This window comes from Canis lupus, chromosome 1 (genome assembly GCF_011100685.1).
Source record: "Canis lupus familiaris isolate Mischka breed German Shepherd chromosome 1, alternate assembly UU_Cfam_GSD_1.0, whole genome shotgun sequence".
Lineage (NCBI taxonomy): Eukaryota > Metazoa > Chordata > Mammalia > Carnivora > Canidae > Canis > Canis lupus.
Genome location: NC_049222.1, coordinates 87,661,046 through 87,684,849, shown reverse-complemented (window position 1 = coordinate 87,684,849; position 23,804 = coordinate 87,661,046). Strand labels below are relative to the sequence as shown.

At 44.4% G+C, this 23,804-nt stretch overlaps 1 protein-coding gene and 1 long non-coding RNA gene across 14 annotated transcripts in view; one reads left to right on the top strand and one right to left on the bottom strand.

The window, feature by feature from the left end:
* TRPM3 (transient receptor potential cation channel subfamily M member 3) overlaps window positions 1-23,804 on the bottom strand; it is a 492,032-nt gene that overhangs the window by 8,570 nt on the left and 459,658 nt on the right. For all 10 annotated transcript variants that reach the window (XM_038527093.1, XM_038527094.1, XM_038527095.1 and 7 more), the window contains 3 exons: window positions 9,655-9,805; window positions 9,336-9,535; window positions 7,269-7,401 (listed from right to left, as the gene is read on the bottom strand). In XM_038527093.1, coding sequence (XP_038383021.1) covers window positions 7,269-7,401; window positions 9,336-9,535; window positions 9,655-9,805 — 484 coding nt within the window. The remainder of the gene's footprint in view (window positions 1-7,268; window positions 7,402-9,335; window positions 9,536-9,654; window positions 9,806-23,804) is intronic.
* LOC111096729 lies at window positions 69-18,156 on the top strand. Of its 4 annotated transcripts, none has more exons than XR_005354193.1 (5): window positions 69-1,187; window positions 1,669-2,067; window positions 3,223-3,356; window positions 4,058-4,197; window positions 12,832-18,156. It is a non-coding gene; the product is annotated as an uncharacterized LOC111096729 (long non-coding RNA). The 4 variants fall into 4 exon arrangements; XR_005354192.1 differs by having other exon boundaries at window positions 2,947-3,356; XR_005354191.1 differs by having other exon boundaries at window positions 1,669-3,068.

Below are 23,804 nucleotides of genomic sequence, written 5' to 3'. Positions count from 1 at the left end.
CTACTCAGTAAAATTTAATGCACGATCCCAATAAACACCAAAGTTGAGTAGTTCTTATTGAACTGGAGTGGGGCCAAAGGACCTCATGACTTAGCTGTGACTTGGGGCAAGGTTTAATGACCTAACTAAATATTAGGGCGTTGGCTTAATCAGTCACCATCAAATTGAGCATTGTTGCATGTTGAGGACTTTACTCAGAACCATACAACAGAATTTTAGAAGGCAGCTTTTCTCGTTGCAGTGTACATTTTAAGGCTTGGAGTATGGATTGGGATTGTTTTTATTTTGTGCATTTGTAAAATGTTTTGTTGTCATTGCTATTCACAATAATCTTAAAATTTAGCTCCTCCAAAGGAATTAATAGGGTCCTGTCACTGAGGAACCTGGACTTGATCTAATCTAACCCAAGGCTTTCATTCATAAAGGCAAAGCAAACATCAAGAAATTTAACCAAGATTACAATAAAGTAACTTGTGGTAAACTCTGGAGTGTCTATCAATAAGTAAATTCTCCTACTCCTCTCTCTTTCTCCCTGTGTCTCTCTGGACAGCTGATCACAGATGCCTTATATTACAGTTATTTCTAGATGTCTTGACCCTCTCCACTGGAAATTCTCAAGGGCGCGATCTGTCTCATATTCCTTTTTCCATTTCCATGCTGCCAGGTGCCACTAACCGTTCACTGAGATAATCATGGTGCTGAACTTGATTTCAATTGTCTAACAGGCTGCCTGCGCATTTATTTACAAAGACAGAGGCCACACACTTAAAATAAAATTGTGCCATAGTTTTCACTTGACTGGGAAAGGACAGACCAGAGCCAAGCTTTGGTTTGACCTCCAACTAACTTACTTTCTTTTTTTTCTTTCTTTTAAGATTTTTAGTTATTTATTTGACAGAGAGAGAGGGAGAGAGCACGAGCAGGGGAAGCAGCAGAGGGAGAAGGAGAAGCAGACTCCCCACTGAACTGGGAACCTGATGCAGGACTCAATCCCAGGACCCCAGGATCATGACCTGAGCTGAAGGCAGACACTTACCTGACTGAGCCACCCAGGTGCCTCTGACCTCCAGCTTTCACTTTGAAATGCCCAAAGGCAAATCTTTTGAAGACTCTAAATAAGACCTATTCACAACTTTCCTGCAGAGGACCAAGATAAAGATACTTCTCCAAAACTCCCAATGTGCACAGTAAGTCCTGTGTCTGCTGACCCTTCAAAGAAACCTGCTGGCAGGTACAGAATGTATCTTACAACAATGGTGGGAATTGGAGCTGGGTCCCCCCAGCTGTTGTGATGGGGGCAATGGGGGTGGTGGTGCCAGTGGTGGTGGTGGTGGTATGTTTAATAATAGCAACACCTCAAATTAAATTTAAATTTTAAAAATGTAAAAAAAAAATAATAGCAACACTTCCATCAGAGAAGAATATACATTTCAGTGTCAGAAGGAGGTATAAGAGGCATGTGGTTTTCCTCTCTGAGGATCTGTAGGCTTTAAAAAACAAAACCAAAAAACGCTCTTCTGGCCAGTGTGTGTGTGTGTGTGCGTGTGTGGTGCGTGTGCGTGTGTGTGTGTGTGATTCTCTGGCCTCAGGTCACATTTCTGCCATTTTCAGTAACAGCCCCCCTGCACCCCCAATTCACTCCATCCACTCTGCTCTTTTATCTTTCAGGTTCCCTTCACCCAGCCCAAGCTTCTGGACTGCCCTCAGGAGCCCTGCCTTGGAGACATACTCCCCATGCTCCAGAACCAATGTGGCCCTTCCTAGGGTCCAGGAACATTCCACCACTGTGCCCAGGAGTATTCCTAAAAGACTTGTCAACTGAGCAGTTTCTGTATCTGGCAAACCCAATGTTATTCACTCAGCTAACACAGCTGATTCAGAAGGAAAATACAACCTTCTCCTGTTTCAGTTCATTTTGCGCTATAAACACAGCTTGAGAAACAAACTACTTACAATAATAAGTTTGTGTGTCTTAGAGACTCACGATTCACTTTGTCACCATCTAGCCTGTGCAGTGTGGTCTTGCAAGTACTGCAGTTTTGTGTTTTGCAACGCAATAAGCTTTGGGTAAGTGGATTAAACGCGTCCTCATTACAGTCAGGAGCAGGAGAGACACATTTTTGTAGAATGAGACTTCCCATTTTGGATACACTAGGTACTGGGTCCTCCTAGTTTTTTAGTGTTGGCAGAATTAAAAAAAGGCAGGATGGTTTTCTGCCTCCCTCTCCTTCCTTTCCTGGAGCCTGGTATATACAAGGTTGGTGTGCAAAGAGATAAAGATGCTCTTTTAGCATAACTGCATGTGATTACCGGTCTGCACACTGTGAGGCAGCTCTGCCTACACTGTGGGGCGCTCCCTCCCCGCACCCCACCTGCCTTCAGCCCAAGGATCCAACACTGCAGAGAAAAGCAGCAGATGAGAGGCAGAGCTAGGGCACCATGAGGAAGAGTTAGGAGCTGGCTGTGGACAGCAAATAGGACACAGAAGCTAAGGAGCCCAGTGGGATGGGAAGAACAGAGAGGTGGTACAAGAAGGAAAAGGGTTTTTCAAGGAAAGCAAAGAGGCACCTGAGGAAACCTCAAGAACAAAGACAAAGAAGCATGGCCCCAGGGAATAGAATAGCTGGAGGTGGTGGGGAAGATAGCTAGAGCAGGACCCAGGAGCTTTTTCTCACCAAATCTCTCCTCAGCGGGCTCTCCTGTGGGCTCTGAAGTGTTTTGAAGCCTAAGACTGGAGGGGTGGTGGGGATAGACTATTTCACAAATCTTCTCCCAGACTTCTGGATGTGTTTAGCCACCTGAGTGTTTGATTATTCAGGTCATGGATCTAACTGCAGGGTTTAATATAGGAGTTATAAAAGAACAAAAGAGCCTAGAATAAAATTTATGTATGCTTATTCCATAAACAGAGTGCCTCTCTTAATCTTAAACAATTTTTTTGAAAAGCGATCATAAATGGGTGTTGCATCACACATATAAAGAGGTCTGAGGAACAAGCCAAGAGCGATGGGTCGCGATTGCCGTCACCAGTTGCTGACTCTGGTCAAAGCACTCAGGAGATAAAGGAGGTGAGAATGATAAGAATTAATGAACCAATAAGAAGCCTCAAGGAGAGAGAGACAGGAAGTTACTAAGTAAGAAAAAAAAAAAGAGGGACCATGGAAAGGAAGATACATTGTGGGAAGAACACCTCAGTTTTCTTTCCCTTTTTCACATCTGCAGGCTTTGCAGGGCTTATTCACTCGGGAGGCAAGCACAATAAGGATATAACAGGGCCCTGAAGGATGTGAGATGTCTCCTGGCCCCAGACGCCCAAGAAAGTGACAGCCAGGATCCCACTAGAGAGCACTCAAAAGGTTGGTGAAAAGCTCAGCTAAGAAGACAACTAGCTTCTAATGGCCAAAGGGATGGAGAAAAGGGCTTTCATGAGAAGATTCTAATGACACAGAAAATTTCAGCTTCCCTATGCAATTTCTTAAGAACTGTTATTTTCTACAAATTCATTTTCCTGTCTTTTCTGATAACCTCACAATGTGGTCAAAGGAAAGGCAGAAAAAGAAAAAAGGGTTGTCAGGCCATGCCTGTTTTCAATCTCCAATAAAATAAGACAAAAACAGAGAGGGAGGCAAATGATAAGAGATTCTTAACTATAGAGAACAAACCAAGGGCTGCTGAGGGGAGCAGGGTGGGGAGATGGAGTAACTAAGGGATGGTCATTAAGGAGGGCACTTGATGGAATGAGCACTGGGTGTTATATGCAACTGATGAGTCACTAAATTCTACCTCTGAAACTAATAATACAGTATATGTAAGTGAAATTGAATTTAAATAAAGAAATTAAAAAAAAAGACTCCCTGAAGTGCTAGCAGTAGGATGGCTAGAGGATGAAGGGCAAAAACAACCCCGTATCACATGAACCAATCACAGGGCCTCTTGTGGGGGGGTGGGGGGAAGGGTATGCTCACACAGGTTTTCAAATGAAAGCCAATGATGCAGAACAAATAAAGCAAACTCTTGTTTATCCACAGACTGACACCTAACTTGTGAATTATTTAAGTCCCTTAGGATCATCTACCCTTCCCTTTGGGCCAGTTATCCTTCTCATCATCCTGGGAAGGAAACGGGAGAGCTATTTAAATTCAACTCAATCAGTGGAGAGACCAAAGATCAGCAATGGAGAAAAGATATGGTTGGGAGGTGGGTGAAACTCATCTTTTTTGGCTTATGCTGGTTTTTGATTAGTTATGAGTCTCATATATCCTAAGTTATTCTTGTCTTCCTTTGTTATGAAAATTAGAAGTTGAATACACTATTAATAGTCACATGACTATTCCTTTTTTTGGATCTAGGTGAAGAGCAAAAAGGGCACAAAGCTCTTTGGCTCAGGAAAGATAATATTAGATAAATGACTCTAAAAATGATGTGTATCCTACTTTGCTTAAATCATTATAGGAGAGAAGATCCAAACTGCAACTTCTTCTGACAAGTGGAACTTGACATGTGAGATGATGGGGAGGATGATCTAGAAGCTGTAAGCCAGGGGTCGGAGAGCTCAATGCCTACAGGCAGGGCAGATAAGAAAGTAGATGAAGCAGGCGAAGTGTATGAGGTCAGAAGCAAGGATTCTGTGGCACGCCCAGGCCAGAGACATTCAGAATGGATGCAAGCCTAAGCCTCTGTGGGCAGCTGTTGCCCATGAGCCACCAGTTTGCAAACCTTGCTTTAAATGGGTTAGAGAAACCAGAAAAGAACTTCCAGCTGTGATTGCCAGAAAATGTAGGTGACCCTTAACGAACCAAGGGGAAATAAAAAAGAAATGCCAGGAGACTGGAGATAGGAGAATGTCTTCCTGATATGAGAAATCCTGAATTCTAGGAATTATGTGAGGTGGACATAAATTCTAGACAGCATTATAGAATAGCTCAGTCGTATGTAGTTAAGCAGATGGTACCTTTTGAGTACTTTAAAAAGATAAGGTTCATTAACAGGAGACTTTGTGGGCATAATATTCATCTTGTCTTGACAATCTCGACCAATACAGTAATGCGGATGCATAACGTTTGTGATGGAGCACTCTGTGATTTTAGCAGGGAGGTTGACACACTGGGCTGAGTGGCAAAATGGGGATACCTGGTTGGTTATCAATCAAGGGACAGGTGGTAGAGTAAGGGGCCAGTGTTGTCATGGGAGGTATTGTTGGAGCCAATGTCTTGGTTGACCTGATCTGTGCCGGTGGGCATCTGGTGAATTACGTTGAAGGCATAGCAGGTATGCTTATCAAGTCAACATTGAGATAAAATGAATAGGATAAAAAAACACACTTGAAAATGCAAAACAAACCAGTATCACCACCACCAACAACAAAAATCAAACTCCAAACAAACACAGACAGAAGTAACAGAAGCAGGATGAGGTCTGGGTTTAGATTTACTTCTTTGGCACCCGGGCTTGGTCATGAGGTTGTCCTGGTCCTCCCAGCCTCTGTTACTCCAGAAAACCAGCCTATCTAATGCCTAAGATACAGGAAGGGGGTGTCTATGATCTGTCCTGGATTTCTGGGAACTGCTCACCTCAGTCATGGTCCTTGAGGGTGGGGCTCTGTAACTACCCCAAGAGGAAGAGGGTCTTGGGGAAGGAGTCTCCTGGAAGTGTTTGCAGGTGTGGGGTGAGAGGCTCAGGTGAAGGTGCTGTTTCCATTCAGTTCCAAGGAATTGGTGACATGGTCACAACAGGTTCACATGTGTTGGTGTCTATACCTCTCATTTTAGTTCCCCAGAGAGGCCAAGGCTTCCGTGAATCTCCATACTCCTTCCCCCTACCTTTGCTCCTAGGTCTGTAGCTTTTTGAGTTTGAAAAGCATTTCAAAGTCTCCTGTACATATGCTTTGGAAATATGTTTGAGCAATAGGCAATGTGTCCACATGGCACAATTTTCTGGAAACCACATGGTTATATGTCCATTAATAAATAGCTTTTTCAAGGCCACAGAATGAGAGAGATTTTTAGATTTGCAGCTCCCTCCTCTGTTTGCCAGAAAATTGCTCATATCATATCATCATAGAATGCTCTATTGTGCAATGACAGATGTGCATAAAATTTGTGCATGGTTTTAAACTTTGTTAATATTGGCTGCGTACCAATGGATACAATCACTCAATGGCATGTGTGTATATACCTACTTATCTAGACTGCGTTCTTTACAGAAATGGAGAGCCAGGGACAGAAAAATGCCACTTGTATAATTTCTACAGAACCACTAGAGAGTGTACAGAGTGGGTAGGCAGACAAAATGTCATTTCTTGAAAACTCAAGGTCACTGACTCATATCTTACAAGTCTGAATCATATCAACTGAAGCCATCAATAAATGCCTTTTCCCACTATTTATAATAGTGCCATCTTCATATCTCAAATGCTTACAATTTAGAGTTATACCAATGCTTTGTAATAGTCTGCATGTTCATTATCACAGTGTTTCCCAAATGCTGGGTTTTGAATGTGCCAGCATTGGAATGTGCCAGCCTGGAATGAAGTTTTTATTAGTCTACAGGAAAATGAGAGAAATAAGAAAAATGTAAATTCAATTGCATTAAGCTAGATTTATTAAATTTCAAGGATTCTGTTCTTTGTATTTTGGGATTTCTTTTTTCTTATAGTCTTACTGGTCCACAAAACTGCTTGGCCAGTGAGATCTAAAAATATATCACCACTGGGTAAAAGGATCTGCTTCTATTCTTTGCTTTTACCTTGTTCTACAAAAAGAATAAAACAAAAATAATTCTGATTAAAAAAGCCCTCATCTATTATTGTAACAGATTCATAAGTCTCACTGCTGTTGATTCAGAAGGCACAAAACACGCATATAATCCAAATACCAGAACTGTTCTACTCCTCCCAAAAAGATTCCCAGTGATCTACATGAAATGTCAACCTGCTGGAGACCCTTGCATTGGGTTGGATCTCTCTTGCTTGGTGTCTGGGCCAGAATATTCCAATTTTTGGTCTGAGTCAACAAGCCCTGCCCTGTCCTAGACTCAACAATCTAGTGTCCAGGAGATAGGTGTTACTGCCTTCTGGAGAAGTTTAGGATCTGTAAGTACGTAGTACTAAGTAGACACTTCAGACAATGTTCTGTTCTCTCATAAACTTGAACAATAAAAATAAACACAAGGGGATCTCTGTTTTGGGGGGCTGTACATATGAAAACAATTGGTAAGTCATGTCACAATGCAAAAAATCCCTGTGAGAGGCATGTGCCCATGGAACATACCTTTCTGAGGTCACCCGTATCCTCTCATCATTGGACGAGTTGAATCGATCATCCTTTTCTCTGAAATATTCCTCTATGCACTGCTCTTCGAAATCATGTACTTTCTTGAGCTCATCATCAGTTATGAACAGTTCTGTGGAAAAAAGTGAGAGAATGAAGACAGGAAGGATAAGCAATGGCATCTGATCTGTGGGCCTAATGAGATTTGTCATTTATCAAGGTTAGGAAAAGGGGCTGAGGTGCTTTACTAAGTCTCAGGCTAAATCCAAACCCAGTCAGGCAACTTATGTCATTGTCCTTCTCTGCATTAGACTCACTATGGAGTCCTAAAGTTCACCTGAGTGTATCTGGTTTACTGCAGGGACTGGTTGGAGTTAAGCCCACTGTAAGGCTGAGAAAGGAGCCAAATCAAAGAAAAAGAAGGCTATTCAAAAGCTCAATTTCTGGTATATGAAGTATGGCAGACATGTACTATTCTCTGGCCTTCCTAAAACCCACTGCAACCCCATTCTCTCCTTCCGTCTTCCCACAACTGAGGCTTGAAAGCCACATCCACACATCTCCAGCCTCCTCTGAAGTTGGCAGCAACCACAAGACCCAGGCTGGCTCAAAAGAAAAAAATTGGCTACAGGAAGGTGTGGTGTAATGGGAAGAGGTTCTGCTTGCCTGACAAACTATTCAGATGTAGCCATTTTTCTCTACATTTTCTCACCTCCCCTCCTCTTCCTGCCTTGAGCATGGATGTGACGACTGGGAGGATGGCAGCTATTTTGCTACCACGAGATGAAACAGTGCAAAACGGAATAGTGGAGGCTAAAAACAGGACTTGGGTCTCTGACTTCAGAGAGCCATTGCTGAGCTCTGGGCTCTTATCCCTTCACTTTTTGGGATGTGAGAAAAATAAAACTTTATTATTTGTGTTATTATTAGTCTAGCTTTCTGTTAACATCAGGTAGAGTAATTCATAACTGAAACAGCTACAAAGAGCTCAGTAGAAATTTGAAACTTTTTCCCCTTTAAGCTTTCTATTTGCCTAGATTTTTGTTTCCAGTGGAAATGGTGAATTCTGGGATTCACAGCCCTCTTCAACTCTCTGATTTTAATGTCTGGAAAGAAGTTGGGCATCGCTTTGTCAGAGAAGTTGTTGAAAGTCTCAGATTTAGAGAAGCAGTTGAGGAAATGGCTTTGGTTTAAACCTTAGAGCACCAGTGATCAACAAGAGACACTTTCTGGGTCACAACCCTAGAGGCTCTGGTCCAGTACATTTAGTATGCGTGGTCTATTTGACACGGTTTGAGAAACCACAGTAGCTTGCTGTACAGGGCTAGCTCCCCAGTGGTTCTTAACTGTGGGTGGGGTAGTAAGGGACATTTAGGGACATTCAGGAGCTACTGGTATTCAATGCCTGGAGGCCGGATGTGCTAAATCTTCTGCAATGTGTGGGACAATCCCACACATTGAGGAATCATTCCACCCCAATGCCAGTGGAACCTCCTTTTAGAAACACTGGGTAGAAGGTGGATGGTAGAGTGTTTTCTGCTTTTCCTTTGACTAATAGAGAGCAGGGATGGTTTCCTCATGAAGTCATACAGGCATAACCCATAAGATTGGAGAATGTTCAAGACCTTAAAAAGTGATGGGTCAAGAAATGACCATGGAAAATCAATCTTAAGTCACCTGCAGCCCAACTCAATGCAGGTAATGATGGTTACATTATAGATAATGGAGTGTTGGGAGCACATTAATATGTGTATATTTTGCAGTGGGACTTCTGGACAGTAGGAAGTTTAGAACCTGTAAAGGTGCCAAAGCAGCTCTGCTGGAAGACTGGTTTTATTCAGTAAGAAAGATGTGAGGCTAAGAATGCTCCATTTCAGCCTCTTGTGTCTTTTCAGCACTGTTTCCCAAATAAGCATGCCCTCCCATGTCCTCCCGAGTGTTCAGAGCTGTCAGCCATTTGCAGGAATCTAGAAAAGCCAGGTGGGCACATGGTCCTACATGACTGACTGCAGGATGTAGTAGGAATTTCTGCTTTGTGGCTGCCCAGGGCTGTCACCCAAAGCTTACTCAGGCCGTAGTCCCGCTCATCTGGGTCACTCTCATGTTTTCTCCATCGGCAACATAGGTGCTGGAATATCATGGTCATATGGCTAAAGATGATCAGAGGCGGGGGCAGAACCGGCCTTTCATGGAAAGTCATGATAAGCTGATACCTTTGAAACTTCCACACTTGGTTGGATATTGATTTTACCTCAAAAAATGTATTGCTGAAATAGAGATGAGAGAGAATCAAGCGAGAAACTCCTCTCCTTTCGGAAGCACCAGAGCCTGCCCTCCCCCGGCCTCCCACTCCACCCCAAGTCCTCTGGAGGAAGGACCCACTCACTTAAAGACAGCGATGAGCAGGTTGACCAGCAGGATGTTCGCCACTAAAAGGTAGCAAGCCATGATGGCCGGTACAATCCAGGCTCCCGTCTTGCAGGGAGGTAACTGGATTATTTTGCCGTCCTCTCGGGTCTCATTCTGTCCACAGGGAGCTGAAGAAAGCAACACAGGCAAGAAGTGAGAAACTGTGGCTATGTGATTAAAAAAAAAACAAACAAAAAACAAAAAACAAAAAAAAACAAAACCCAACTGATATGAATGAGAGAGGGTTTTTTTTTTTTTCCTTTTTTAGATGGAGGAAGAATACAGCCATCTCCAAACAAACAGAAAACAAAACAAAACAAAACTCTAAAAAAGCCAAAATAGAAAAATGAAAGCTTTGTGAATATCCCAAGGGATATCAGAGGGGAGCTGGTGTGGTACGTCTCCCAAGTTGTCACTGGACATAAAAGAGATGTAGGACCCCTGCCTCCTCACCCTGTCCCTTGCCCCCTCCCACCCACCGAAGGGCACCTGCTGTCCTCAGGGAGCCTGGTGAGGGCTTTCCTGCGGAGTGGAGGGGGTGCAGAGTCTCACCACCCCAGCAAGTTACTTCCAAAATGTGCTGTGGAGGCTGCCGCCTATAGCCGTAAGAGCAGTGGCAGAGGGGCTATTGATTGGAATTAGCACCAGGGCAGCAGTTAATTGCTGCGGGAAACAACCCAGGGGCTCTGAGCTAACGATCTGCTGTCTCGGTGAGGAAGGAATAAAGCAGGGCAGCGCTTTGGGAAACATTGGGAGGGCTTGTCGCTCGGTGCTCCTGATGGATGGCATTTCGCTGGGAGGCCAATGAGAGGTGATGAGCCGGGACCCTGGGGCCCTTAGTTACCTGCTTTCTTCCCTGTAGCATTTCCATTCCAAAAATGTGCTTTTTGGGGCACAGGGCACGAAACCCAACTGCACTGAATAAATGGGCAAATGGAAAAAAAATGTTCTGGAGGTGGGGGTGAGAAGGAGGAAGGTGATGTGTGGGACTCGGTGAGCGTGAGTAATGTGCTAATGAGGCCTGCTTGGAGTTTCCAGGTAAATTCAGGGGAAAAGCAAATCCTTGACAAAGCTCCTCAGGGCTTCACAGACAACAGGGCCCTGGAGTGAGATCATGCCCTCCCGGTGCCCAGAGAGAGGTGAGGTTGCTCTCCCTCTCCAGCTGCCTTATGTTGGCATTAGGGAGAGGCCTGTCTTTACAAAGGGGGTGGGCATGCAGTGGTCTCAGCAGTTGCCACAGGTAGCTTTTGAAGATCTACCGGGAAAGTTTGCAAAGTTGGCCCAGAATCTTGGCTGGAGTATCTGACAAGGGAAGTCCCTTCTCAAGAGCTTCCCATTCCCTTCTCAAGAGCTAACATTGCTACACTGGGCACTCCATAGTAGTCCTCAGCCTTGGCTGCACAGGGAGCTTCCCCCATTCCACCCCCGCCCCCCCAGACAATTGAATCTGAATCTCTGAGGGTGACCTAGGCAAGGACATTTCTTTTAAAACTTTCCAGGTAATTCTCAGGTGCCATTCAAGAGAGTCCACTGAGCTAGAAATCAGCTGGCAATATTATGTGATTTTTGACATGTCCGCAAGTCCAAAATGCATGTACTTAGCCCAAGAGGATTTTAATAATGTCAGAACATCAAGATCCTGTTTTTATGACCAGAAAAGATGCTTCCTTTGGATCTGCCTCCGAGGTCCTAGTGTGTTGGGGTCAGGTGTGTTCAAACAGCTGGCATTGTTTTCACTAGCTGTTGTGGCACTAAGCTACCCAACAGAGTCCTCTAGAGGGTCCTGATCATAGACTCCCCTGGAAGGGAAACCCAGTGATGGAGGCCCCTACCTGCTTCAGGATGAAGTCCAAACTCTGAGGGTGGCTGGCCCAGTGCCATCCCCTGCCACTTCCTACCCCTCTTTCAGAGCACAGATTGGAACGAGTCTCCTGCAGTTCCTAGAAATGCCATGCTCTCTCTTACTTCCTGATTTTCAGCCATGCTACTTTTGCTTCCAGAAGGGCCCTCTGAAACCTTGCTCCCACTCCCATGCTCCACCTGGATGAATCCTGTTTAGTTTTCAATGTTCACTTAGATTTCTAGAGCTTTCTGGAACCCACCCCAGCTCACTTTCTGGCCTGTTCCAGCCAGGACTAGGGTAGGTATTGACTGACACTCTGCCTGGCTAAACTCTATTCAGCTCTTCTGGGATCTTTTTTAGCTAGGCCTCGACTTTTGTGCTTCCATGTTTGTCTCTTCATTGTCAGTTTCAGCAAGAATCCTGCTAAGCCAGTTTAGCCAGAATTCTCACCCTTAATAACTTCATCACCATTGATATCTCGTCTGTTTTCTCATCCTCCACCGTCCTCCAGCTGGTGTCTTGATCACCTTGGCCAGCCCTTGCCAAGAAGCCTGTTTAGCCAAGATGGCCAGAATCCCCTTACCCTGGTGTTTCCTCTTCGTGATCTGACCCATACCCTGCTCCTGGCCATAAATTTCCAGTTTCCCTTGCTGCATTCAGAGTTGGGCCTGATCTCTGTCTTCTATCACAAAACTCATTGTAGTAGCCCCCCACTCCCACCCCCTTGAATAAAGTCTCCCTTGCCATCTTCCCTTGCTATCTCCCAGGAAATACTGATCCCAGTTCTTTATTTGGGATCCTCAAAAGCGAAGGATAGTAGAGACTGGGAGTATACATGTGGGGAAAACATAGCATGTGCCAGCCTCTGCTCTGGGCACTTCACATTGGCCAACACATTGAAGCTTCCCAGAAGCTCCATAAGAAATGTATTCCCTCTGCATCTTGGTTGGGAGAACACATGCCAAGGGGTAAAATGCCTTACCCAAGATCACACAGCTAATAAGGGATAATGCCAGAACCATTCAAACATTCATCTAAAAAATGCTGAGTTCTAGCTATGTGATAGTAGAACTGGCATTGGAGATGCAGTGATGAATGAAGAATTGAATCCTGTCTTCTCTGTGACCCCAGAGCCTGCACATACTCTGATTTATCTCATGTGGTCATTCCAGTGTAGAATACACAGTAATAGTAGTGACCACCTATCGCATGCGTAAAAGTAAGGCCATGTGCTACGACCTTTACTTATATTGCCTTATTTTAATCATGACAATATTTTGATGAACAGATATTCTTATCCTCATTTTACAGATGAAGAACTGAAGCTCAGAAACCTTTAGGATTCCCTATCAGGATCTCAGAAACAGAAAGAACAGATTCAAGAGGTCCATGCAAGCCTTCCTGGCTACGAAGTTTCCAGTGTGCCTCTAAAGAAAAGGCCAAGAGAGCGTTGAGGGGAGTCTGTATTATGAACAAATGCAGACACAAGCCGATAGACATCTGAATTTTTTTGTTTCCACCAACATGAATAATGGCCTGAGTTGTTCAGATGAGGTGACAAATGTACTGAACACTAAAATTTGGATTGTGAAGAAAGAAATTTGATTCACATTATAGGTATCAGGTGTAGGCACCCATGTTGCAAAGAGTAAGATGCATGCCCTTTTGACTTCATCCTATAGTATATGGGGAAAAGAAACATTTTTTTTTTTAAATGTACACACTACCTTTTCCCCAAAGAGTAGCGGAAATTTAAAATGAAACACTAAGGAGTGTTTGATATAATCAGCATCATCCTTAAAAATATGATGAAGGAGGATATTTCTCCAAGATTGTCTCTTCCCCTTCTGTCTGAAGAAATGTCTCAGAAGCTTATTCCAGATCACAGGCAATGGAATAAAGAGCTTAGTTGAGTGTATGACTACATTTATCCTATTTTTTTTTAAAGAAAGGATTTTCAACTAAAAATCCATCTTGAGAAGATAACAGGACAAAGAGGATTTCTCCACCTCCTTTTGAAAATCCATACAGTTTGCCAGAGGATTTAAAATTCCATTAGCGCAGCTCCCATGGCTTACTCCAAAGGTGAATTAGATTTAGATGGCTCTGCTCTTTTCTCACACAATGCTTTTTTTTTTTTTTTTTTTTGACAAGACAACTGGAGATGCCTCCCTTTGTATGGCTACATCCTTCTAGAAGGTTCCTGATCTACAAATGTCTTCAATGGTGGTGGAGCCAGACAGAAGTTCTCTTTATGGAAGTGTGGGGCACTTTCTAATTCTCTCAACAGGGCTACCATCTATATCTTATAGTAATGGAGGACAGGAAGAGGAAGCATAATCGAACACCAGGGAAGCTCTAACTTTGTAAAGTCCAAAGCACCACCTGCCAGCACTGCCTTCTACTTCTTTTGTGGCTCAATTCTTTTTCCTTCCCCTAACCAAACTGCTAGGTTGGAGGCCAAGCAGTAGTGATGTGGCACAAAGGTAACCATCAGGAAGGAGTGAGAAGAGGCTTCAGTTTCTCCATCCATGAATGGAGGGACCAGGACCATTGCTATTCCCTACAGCACGGTGCATACACGACAACTCAGGAAGTCCAAGACGATTTTAGAATACAGAAACAGGGCACTAAATAACAGTGAGAAACTGATGACCTTTTCAAATCCCTTTTGATCTCTCTGGCTCCATCAGAGAGAATACATCAGTTCGAGGATAATATTTCTTTAACACTTCCTTCATATTTGCTAAATTCCCTTGTTAGTGAAAATTGGGCAGGCTGAAGGCTCAAACAACTGGACAGAATTTCATAACAATGCGATTGTCATTCTGTTTATTTTTTTGTTATCTTCTATTTATATCAAATCATACTGATTTTTCAACTTGTGGCTGTGATAATACAGTTTTTAAAATAACGTAGGTTTTAAAAAGAAGCCAATCTCTCTAAAACCATTAAAGAGTAGAACGCATTTTTACAAAACAATGAATGGTTTATGTGACTAACCACTGAAAAATGCTGGACTAGATGATTTCCAAGCCCATCTAGCCCTGTTATTTTATTACTGTGATGAGGAGCAAAAGACCAGAATAACTCTCAGACTGGATCATCTATCCCTGGAGCTAACTGTAGGTCACTTGTAGAGGCCTTATTATTTCCATTCCTGGCACAAAAGCAATCAAATAATTAGCTCCCATTGCATGACATGGAGCCCAGCCACCATGGGGGGAATGGGGGGCACCAGTGAAAAAAGCATGTAACTCTTCAGGGCTTCTGGTCTATTTGCTATTTGCACACATGTTCAGCTTTGAGCTAGTTAAAAAGCACTACTGAACTGAAAATGCCTCATTTTTTCACCCAGTGAATTAGAAAGCAGGATATCACAAGTCTAGGTATATAGTATGTGAGTTGTGGGTATGGGTGGGACATGCATTATGGGGGGAAAGTTCAATTCCCTCTGTTATCTTGGTTCTGTGGTCTTGCTATTCTATACGTGTAGTTTACCTAGAGACAAAATTGTCATTTTTTGCTGTTATTTGAAAGGTTTCAAAATTCAACCTTGGTAATTTATTATTTGGGACCGGGAATTAGTATTAGAAAGATTCTGTGCAAGTCTTGCTGGGAGAGGATGTAGCCTGTCGCACATGTCCTTGAGTTCGTTGCCATGACACAGTGGGTTGACTGCATTAATAGTTTCAATTTCTCTCCTCCCCCACCCCCCATCTCCAAGCTCCTTTGCTATATGGTTTGACAGTTTCTCTCACTAAACAGGTAGAAACTATCTCTTTGCTCCTTGATTCTGAGTTTGGCCACTTGAGTGTCTTTGGTCAATGAGATGTTAGCAAATGTGGTCCATACAGAACCCAGAATAAACCCTTGAGTGTTTCTGTTTCCACTTTTCCACCCCAGTCATAACCATAAGGAATACAACAGAGCTAGTCTGCTGGAGGATGAAACACATTGGCCTCTGATTCTACTCACTTCTTTTGTTGCAGCTCATGCTGCTCTGGATCAGCTGACAGCCAGCTGAGTCCCTTGGCATGTGACCGAACCCGGCCAAAACCAGAGAACCATCCAGCCAACCCACATCCTCCTGAGCTAATACGTGCTTACAGCTTTAAGCCACTGCCTTCTGGGATGATTTGTCCTATAGCATTATCAATAGGCAATGCCAATATCCATGGTCAACAGGTAATGTCGATACACACCTGATACACACACTCAACTTCCTTTGCACTGCTCACAGCCAGGAGAGGCACCCTGCCTTTCAGGTGGATAAAGCCCTAAGTTCTTCACCACCACCTCCCCCTGTAACCCCAGTTTAGGGCCATTCCCATCATCGCTAAAGGAGGAGCAAATTCATCAAATGACCAATGACTAATCAGACTCTGTCTTTAGAACTAAATTGAGGTGCTGGAACTTTAGGGAGGTGATGCCAGGAACTTCACTAAAAGATCACGTGGAGTCAGACCACGTTAGATTGTGTAAAAGTAAAGCGAGCCATCTGTAAGAAGGAGTGGAGAGTGAGGGGAGGAAGGAGAGAAGCAGAGAGATGACGGATTGATCGAGGCGGAGGGAAGTGGCGAGAAAAGCAGATGAGAGTGGTCATGTCTACAGATTCTGGCTTCTCCAAACCACTTCCAGTTTCATTTCCAGTCAGCTCACATCATGCTTTGTTTCCTGTCTTTGAATGTCTCTGAGGTTTCCTCTTACACACTTGTAGCCAGTCTTTCTCTATTAAAGCTAGTTTGAGTGGGTTTTGTTTCTCTTGCAATTACCATTTTTCTCTAGTTGAGGACAGTCATTAACACCTTAGAGAGAATCAATGTCTCAGGCTAGTAGTTTCATCAGAGGGGTCAATGATGCAGAGCACTGGGAATTCATGGCAGTTAGGGACGGGGCTCAGGGAAAGGTTGGAAGGACAGAAATAAAAAGCATTTAACTTACAATTTGACTAAGGCCTCACCTCACTCTTTTTGACATTTGCCTAAACAAACTAGGATCAGATGAGCTTGTTTTTCTTCCTCAAACCACAAACAACAAAAGAAGTCTAAGAAAAAGTCAAAGAAATGATTCACGCTCCCAGATCTTTGTGCCCTGTCCAGCTCCACTATAATTCTTGACTGTGAGGTTCTTGTCACACCTCCTTTTGTGGCAAAAATACTCCATCCCAGAAGCAGGGGGGCAGGAACAGGTGGCCCTTGTATCACAGGGGCAGGGAGCTTGGATCCATTCTCACTGCCTTAACCGTGGAAAGACCCCTTAACTGTGGGTCCACACCACCCTGGCTGTCATGCCACATGTTAGGGAATATGTTTCTTGCTTTTCTTTAAAAAGGGGTTGGGGGATTTTTCAGACATCTATCCTGTACACCATACATCTATCCTGTAAGGTGTCTGAAGGGGGATGAGCCAGGCTCTTCTTCAAGAGGGAGTGTCTCGTCACAAGAACCAGCAGCCTCCCATCAGGGCTTTCTGTGCTGAGAAGGATCAGTCCAGAGAGCCAGACTGTGCATCTCTCTGCGTGAATGTATATCATGGACACTAAGCTGTACTGGCTCCGCAAAATGATCCATGGCTCCTGCCGCTGCCCATCGGATTGTGCCCTGGAGTTATATGACATCGAGGGAAACAATCAATGTGGCCCCTAATATGCAGCAATGCCCTTATAAGCAAACACAAGTTCCCACTGACATTATTTACGAATCCCCTGTAAGTGTCAATGCAAGACATCCATTCAGACTCACAGCTCAAGCTCCTGGCTCTGCCTGACGGCACACTCCCTCCCGGTGGCCCTGGGTCCCTAACTGCCAGGCTCTGTTTGCCCCAGCCCCTCTCTTGTTATTTTAGGGCCATGTACTGTTGAAATGTGAGCTTTTCACACTTTGAGTGATGCTCCTCAAACAGTAAAGAATCCAGATCATAGTGGGCCACGTTCTGCTTAGACCTAAGCTCCCATGAGTGGGCTCACCAGTTCCCATCACTTGCTACTACGCCATGAATCCGAGTCCAACTGTACACTGAATATAAGCATCACGACGATTCTAACACCCGGCTGGGTGGCAGTACACCTGCATATGGTGGATTAACAACTTTTTTCTCTCTCCCCAGGGCAACACTACACACACCAGGTAAGATAAACACCTTCACCTTATAAGAATTAACCTGTTGAAAATAAGAAACTCAGATGGAGAGGTAAGGTGGGCGGTGCAGGGAGGGCCAGGATGGGAGAAGCATTTTGCTGTTTGTCTGGGTCTGGATGTTTTAAATAATCACATTACTGTCCATTTCCTATTCAGGAATCTACCTATAATGGATCCGTCTTATTAAGTCATTTTTAGAAACCACTGTACGCAAGGCACTAAACATGGGTGGGTTCAGTTTGAGTTCTAGAGCCGATATTTTGCCATCTGTGTACTACTGAGTAGATCAATTGCTGTATCTAAGCCTCAACATCCTCACATCTGACATCATAATAATAGAGATAATATTACCACTGATGAGGATACGTGTCTAGCTTCCCTCATTCAAGCGGTTATCGAGTCCCTTCCCTGTTCTAAGTGCTTGGGATATGCCAGTGCCAGCACACCAGACACACCTGCCCTTGCACGGGGCTTTCTAATACTGGGAAAGGGGGGAGAGGTGGTGGTGGGTGGGCAGAAAATAAACAGTAGCATAAGAAATGAGTCAACTGGCAGCCCGGGTGGCTCAGCAGTCTAGTGTCGCCTTCAGCCCAGGGCCTGATCCTGGGGACCCGGCATCGAGTCCCACGTCGAGCTCCCTGCATGGAACCTGCTTCTCCCTCTGCCTGTGTCTCTGTCTCTCTGTCTCTCTGTCTCTCTCTCAGTGTGTGTCTCTCATGAATAAATAAATAAAATCTTAAAAAAAAAAAAGAAATGAGTCAACTAAATGGTGTGCTAGTAAGTGATAAGGAGTGTGGAAGAAAAAAGTAAGGGGAGGGCAAGAAGGAGCAGGCGGGCACGTGGGTGGCAGGGAGCCACACTGAGGAGGTGAGGTGGGAGCAGACGAGGGTGTTGGCCAAGAGCCTCTCTGGCGACAGGGTGCTCGAGGCAGCAGGCACTGCCAGGGCAAAGGCCCTGGGGTAGTGGCGTGCCTGCTGCATTCTGTGAGCCAAGGGCAAGCTCTCGTGTGCAAAGTAGTGCAGAGGACAGCAGCTGAAGAGGAGGAAGGAGCACTGCGGGGTGGAGGGAGAACGTTAGGTGGGGTGCGCGGCAGGACCTCCTGGGACCCAGTCAGACAGTGATAAGGTGCTACGACTTACTGTGATCCTTCCTGGCTCTACGAAAGAGACAGTAATTCCCCTTCACCCAATTTAGCTCCTGCCTGACGGTTTCTTGTTCTACTAAGTAAGTCCTCTCTCCGTGGCTTCTGTTTTTTCTCAGCAGCTCCCTCATGCCCTTAAATGAAATAGGGACCAAACCCCTGCCCCCAGGCGGGAGGGCTGAAGCCGCCTGAATTTTGGTCCTGTGCCTTCTGCAGCGGGGACTCTCAGACCCCCCTTCGCTCCCCCCACCTGCCAAGGAGGAGCGATCACCAAAACAGGCGACCGGGCTCCTGTGAGCGGTCTCGTGATCCCACCGCCTGACAGCCAGCTGTCCTGCCTGCACTGGCCACACCGCAGGCCCGCTCGGGGACAGCTCACTTCCAATCTGACTTGAGCAGAATCACCTTTTATAGACACAAGAAAGGCTCACAGTGTGTGTGTGTGGGGGGGGGACGGGATGGGGGGTTCTCAGTCACGGCATCAGAACACAAACCCACCTCTTCGGGTGGCAGCGAAACTCCCTAGGGGTTTCTGCTTGGTGCCAACCGCTGTGCCCGCTGCGCCAAGGGACGATAAACGCAGGCCCAGGCAACCCCCCTCGGTTCCTTGCGTGTCCTAACCTTTCCTGGCGCAGGACTCGCACCCCAGAGCTGTAGCAGCGGGGAGTCTGAGAACGTGCGCCGACACCTAGCACAGAGTTTATAAAGAGAAAGGATGGATCTGAGTTCACATTCCCCGAACACGGGAAGGTGGTCACTGCTTTTTTAAGTGAAAATAGATGGTTTATACAGCAACTGCATTTTCTTCCCAGACCCAGTACTCAGAACCCCCCACCCCCCCAGCTGCCCAGAGAGGCTGCTGTTTTCACAAGCGAACAACTGAGTGGGCCACGCTGATCGGAGTGCTGGAAGATACTCTGTCATTGCACAAAGTACAAACTACTGACGTGACAGCTGACCTATATTTGCTGCGTGTGTGTGTTTTTAAACCACAGCCATCCCATTTCTTTAACAAGTTTACGCTTCATGCAGTTCTACTCTAAATAACGCCCGGTGGTGGCATTTCCTGTGGCCAAGTTGGTCTGAATAGACGTTCGGGAAAATCTGAACATTACGTTACAAGCAGTATAAAATTGGCTAGTTTCTGAGTCCTGCATAGGAAAGGAGCCAATTGGGCTCTCCCCACTCTATCCCTTGCCTGATTGTGAAGCAAAGGCTGTTTTCTGGGCTCTCTGGTGGACCAGCTCGTGGGCTGCAAACTTGAAGAGTTTATAACTGAATGTTCTTTCCCTCTCTCTCCGTACATCGTACCACCAGTTAATCAAAGGAGAATGATCAATGTGCAGGCTCTGTGCCGCATGCTCAGCGATGAACCGTACACATGTGTGTGAGCCAGTGAAGGGTCCTGGGCCACCCCCACGAAGAGAGGAGAGAGAGAGAGGAGTAAAAGAATGTTGTGGGGTCAAGTCCAGCATGATTGCTAAGTCAGCTAACAAGATACAGAGGAGTAGCTTCCTGTGTGCATTTAACGTCTGACCCGGCTACAGTCAAACCCCAGCGTAAGATGCAATTCTACTTAAGGCGACATAAAACCAACGTCTGGTGGAATGAGAGCAATCATCGGTCCTTGGGGGCCACAAGAGGACAGGCCAACGTGGACAGGCATAAGGCAGATGTTCATCTATGGCCGGCCTTTCAAAGAATAGGGTCGATATGGGTCTAAATGAAACAAGTTTCAAACTCAGGTACAGCAAGGACTTACAATTATATAGCAAATGAACTGTAGTTACAACCATCTTGGAGATTCTATGTCAGATTCCATGCCAGATGCTCTCAAATATACTAGCTCATTTGATTACCATAATAACAAATACGTTTTAAAAAAGGTATTAAGGTTATGGAGGCTGAACATTAAGACAACAGGGTGAAAATCCTGCAAGAAACACTGTATGATTTCTCAGGTGTTTATTTACTTTTAAAAATTCCATTCGACAATTAATAAAACACTTGCTATATCCCAGAAATTATTCTGCATGCTTTAGAAATTTCAGCTCATAAAACATAGGAAGAAAAAAAAAATAAGGGAGTGTCTTACAGTGAGCTCAAACTGTCCTAACAAAATGCCATAGATTCAGTGGCTTAAACAGCAGACATTAACTTCTCCCAAATCTAGAGGCTGCAAAGTCTAAGACTTAGGTGCCAGAAGAATCGATTCTCCAGCGAGAGCCCTCTCTCTGGCTTACAGACAGCCATCTTCTCACTATATCCTCACATGGCAGAGAGGAAGCAAGCCTTCCACTGTAGCTTATTAAATGGGCACTAATCTTATCATGAGAGTCCCTCTCACCCCCTCTAAATCTGAATTACCTTTCAAAGACCTCATCATAGTCACACTGGGGGTTAGGGATTCAACACATGGATCTGGGAGAAAATAATTTGGTCCATAACAGGCAGGTACTATTATGTCCATTTTACAGATAAGTAAACTGAGGCACAAATAGGAAGTAACTTGTTCAATGGCACACAGCTAGTAAGAGGCCTCAGAGCCTGGATTCAAACCTACGATGTTCCATCATTTTTGTTACCACATTGTTCCACTTCTTGTGATGAGGGAGTTGACAGCCATGTTAAAGCAGAATGTCTAGACATCTGCATGGAGACTTTCCTTGTGTTTCATTCTTTTGGCTGGGTCAGTGGCTCCCAAATGGTGATGTCCACAGAGAATATTCTGTATAAAGACTTTTGAGAGTGGGGCACCTGGGTAGCTCAGTTGGTTGAGTGTTTGACTCTTGGGTTCGGCTCAGGTCATGATCTTGAGGTCGTGGGATCGAGCCCTGCAAGGGTTTTACGCTTGGTACATTTTGCTTCAGACACTCCCTCACCCTCCCACTCCTTCCCGGTCTCTCAAATAAATAAAATCTTTAAAAAAAATTTAAAGACTTTTGAGAGTAAGTTTGAGCATGTTTTTGGCCAACATGCTTACTTTAGAACATCTATGTGGATAATACATTCAATGTGAATGGAAAATGTAGGTTTATCACCACAAATATAGTGAAAGATATTACAAAGCCCACTATTCATTTTATTGAATATCCAATGTTGCTTTTGGAAACAAGTAAACTGATATTCTTTGGAAGAGGCACAAACAATTGATTCCAGGCCAGGAAGTGCCAATTATTGGGCGTTGGACGAGCTGCTTCATCTCATAGGCTTGAAGACTCAATTTCAGTCTTCTTCAGGTCTCTCTTATCCCAGTTAACTGTGTAAACAGGCTGTTTTTAACCCATGAAAACGGAGATCTCCCCACTTCACTGGAATATGTTGATGGGCCCAAGTATAAGCAGTTAGTTGGCTTAGACACAGCTGTTTGTACCCACCGTGACTAATGGCTTCATTTAGCATCACAGTGTTCGGTTTTCAGTAGGATCTCTGTTGAGAAGAGGCTGAGGAATGGCCTGAGATAATGTGTAATCAATGAACAAAGCCAAATCTTGTTTTGCTGTCACATGAACAATTAGCCCATTGCTTCACGTTACTAGGTGAGTGAAGGAACTGGTTATATCAACGGTTGCCATGGATATGCACTGCTCCAACTGGTCTCAGATTACAGCCTGATGTTGAATTGAGGAATATCAAGCAAAGGGATCTGGCTTTACCAACCAGTGGAAGTGTGAGGCATCTGAGCCCAGTTGAGATGTTCATGGTCACATTTATGCACTTCAAAATCGAGAGAATTGCCATTGTCATGACAGGTATAGAGGGCCAAGTGGGCAGAGTGGTGCCAATAATATATATTCATTGCAGTGCTCTTTTCATTAATTAATTAAATTTTTATACGAATGACTGAATTTTTTCATTTTTCATTTTTTCATTTTTTCAGTCAAATAAGGCCCCTTTGCCTTATTCAGGTCTGTTTCTAGTCTAAGTTGTATTTTCATGCCACTGACCCAGAATATTGCTCCATGAACAATGGTACCTAATTTGTTCTATTTTGAGATTTGAAGAGATAAAGCTAAGGAGCTTTCCATTTTTGTGTAAATTTGGTGGTCTGAATTACTTAGTGGTCAAGACTGGAGTTACTTTAGATTCTGGGGCCCTTTCTTTGCATAGAGTCTTCTTGCTAGGCAATCCACAGCTAGCTTAATTTAACATATGGTATATGTGTGAAAATAATGGAACTGCATTTCTTAAAATTAAGTAGTACAGATTTTGTTGTTGTTGTTGTTGATGCTGTTAATTTGGAATAAGTTGGCAGTTAACGTTAGTAAAGGTTTAGGTCATATTATGAAATGACATTGTAAAAACCTAATTTGCCAGACGTCTAAGCAACATTTGGACATTTTTTTCCCTTCTCCGCCTAAGAGAACCCTGGTGTAAATTAAGTCAATTAAGTACTGGGTCATTCTGACATGACCACATCACTGTTGGACAGAGTAGATCAAAGCGCCAAATGTCCATGGGATGTCCGGCTGGTCATTTAAGAGTAGAGAGAAGGCAGCCAATTGCAAATAAAGTACTGGATTCCCAATGGCTCCAGCACAGGAATGCTTCTCCCAGCCTCTCAACATTCTCTTCTTTTGCTCCATTGTCTTTTATTCTCTTTTGTTTCCATGCTTATTTTTTTTTAAGAGATTCTGAGGTCAATTTTCTGTTCCCCAGAAGAACAATGGATTCATTCTGAGTTGGCCCAGAGATATAATGTCCCCCTCCTGCATGTCCTACTAAGGGCTTTGCATCTGGTAGGACATGAGGTTTGACAGGGAAAGCCTTTTCTCTCCAGATTCGCAAACTGATGTGAAAGCTCGTCTCTCTCCATTCTGCCACACTGAATCTAGAAACACACGAGAGGCAGAGAGCACTGGACCCATGCTCTAGAGCCAGCAACCTGGGTTCAAATCCCAGCTCTGCCATTTGTTAGCTGTGCCACCTTTGGCAGGTCACTGAAGCTCTCTGGGCCTCAGTTTCCTCCACTAAATTGGGTGATAATCATACCTATCTCTAGAG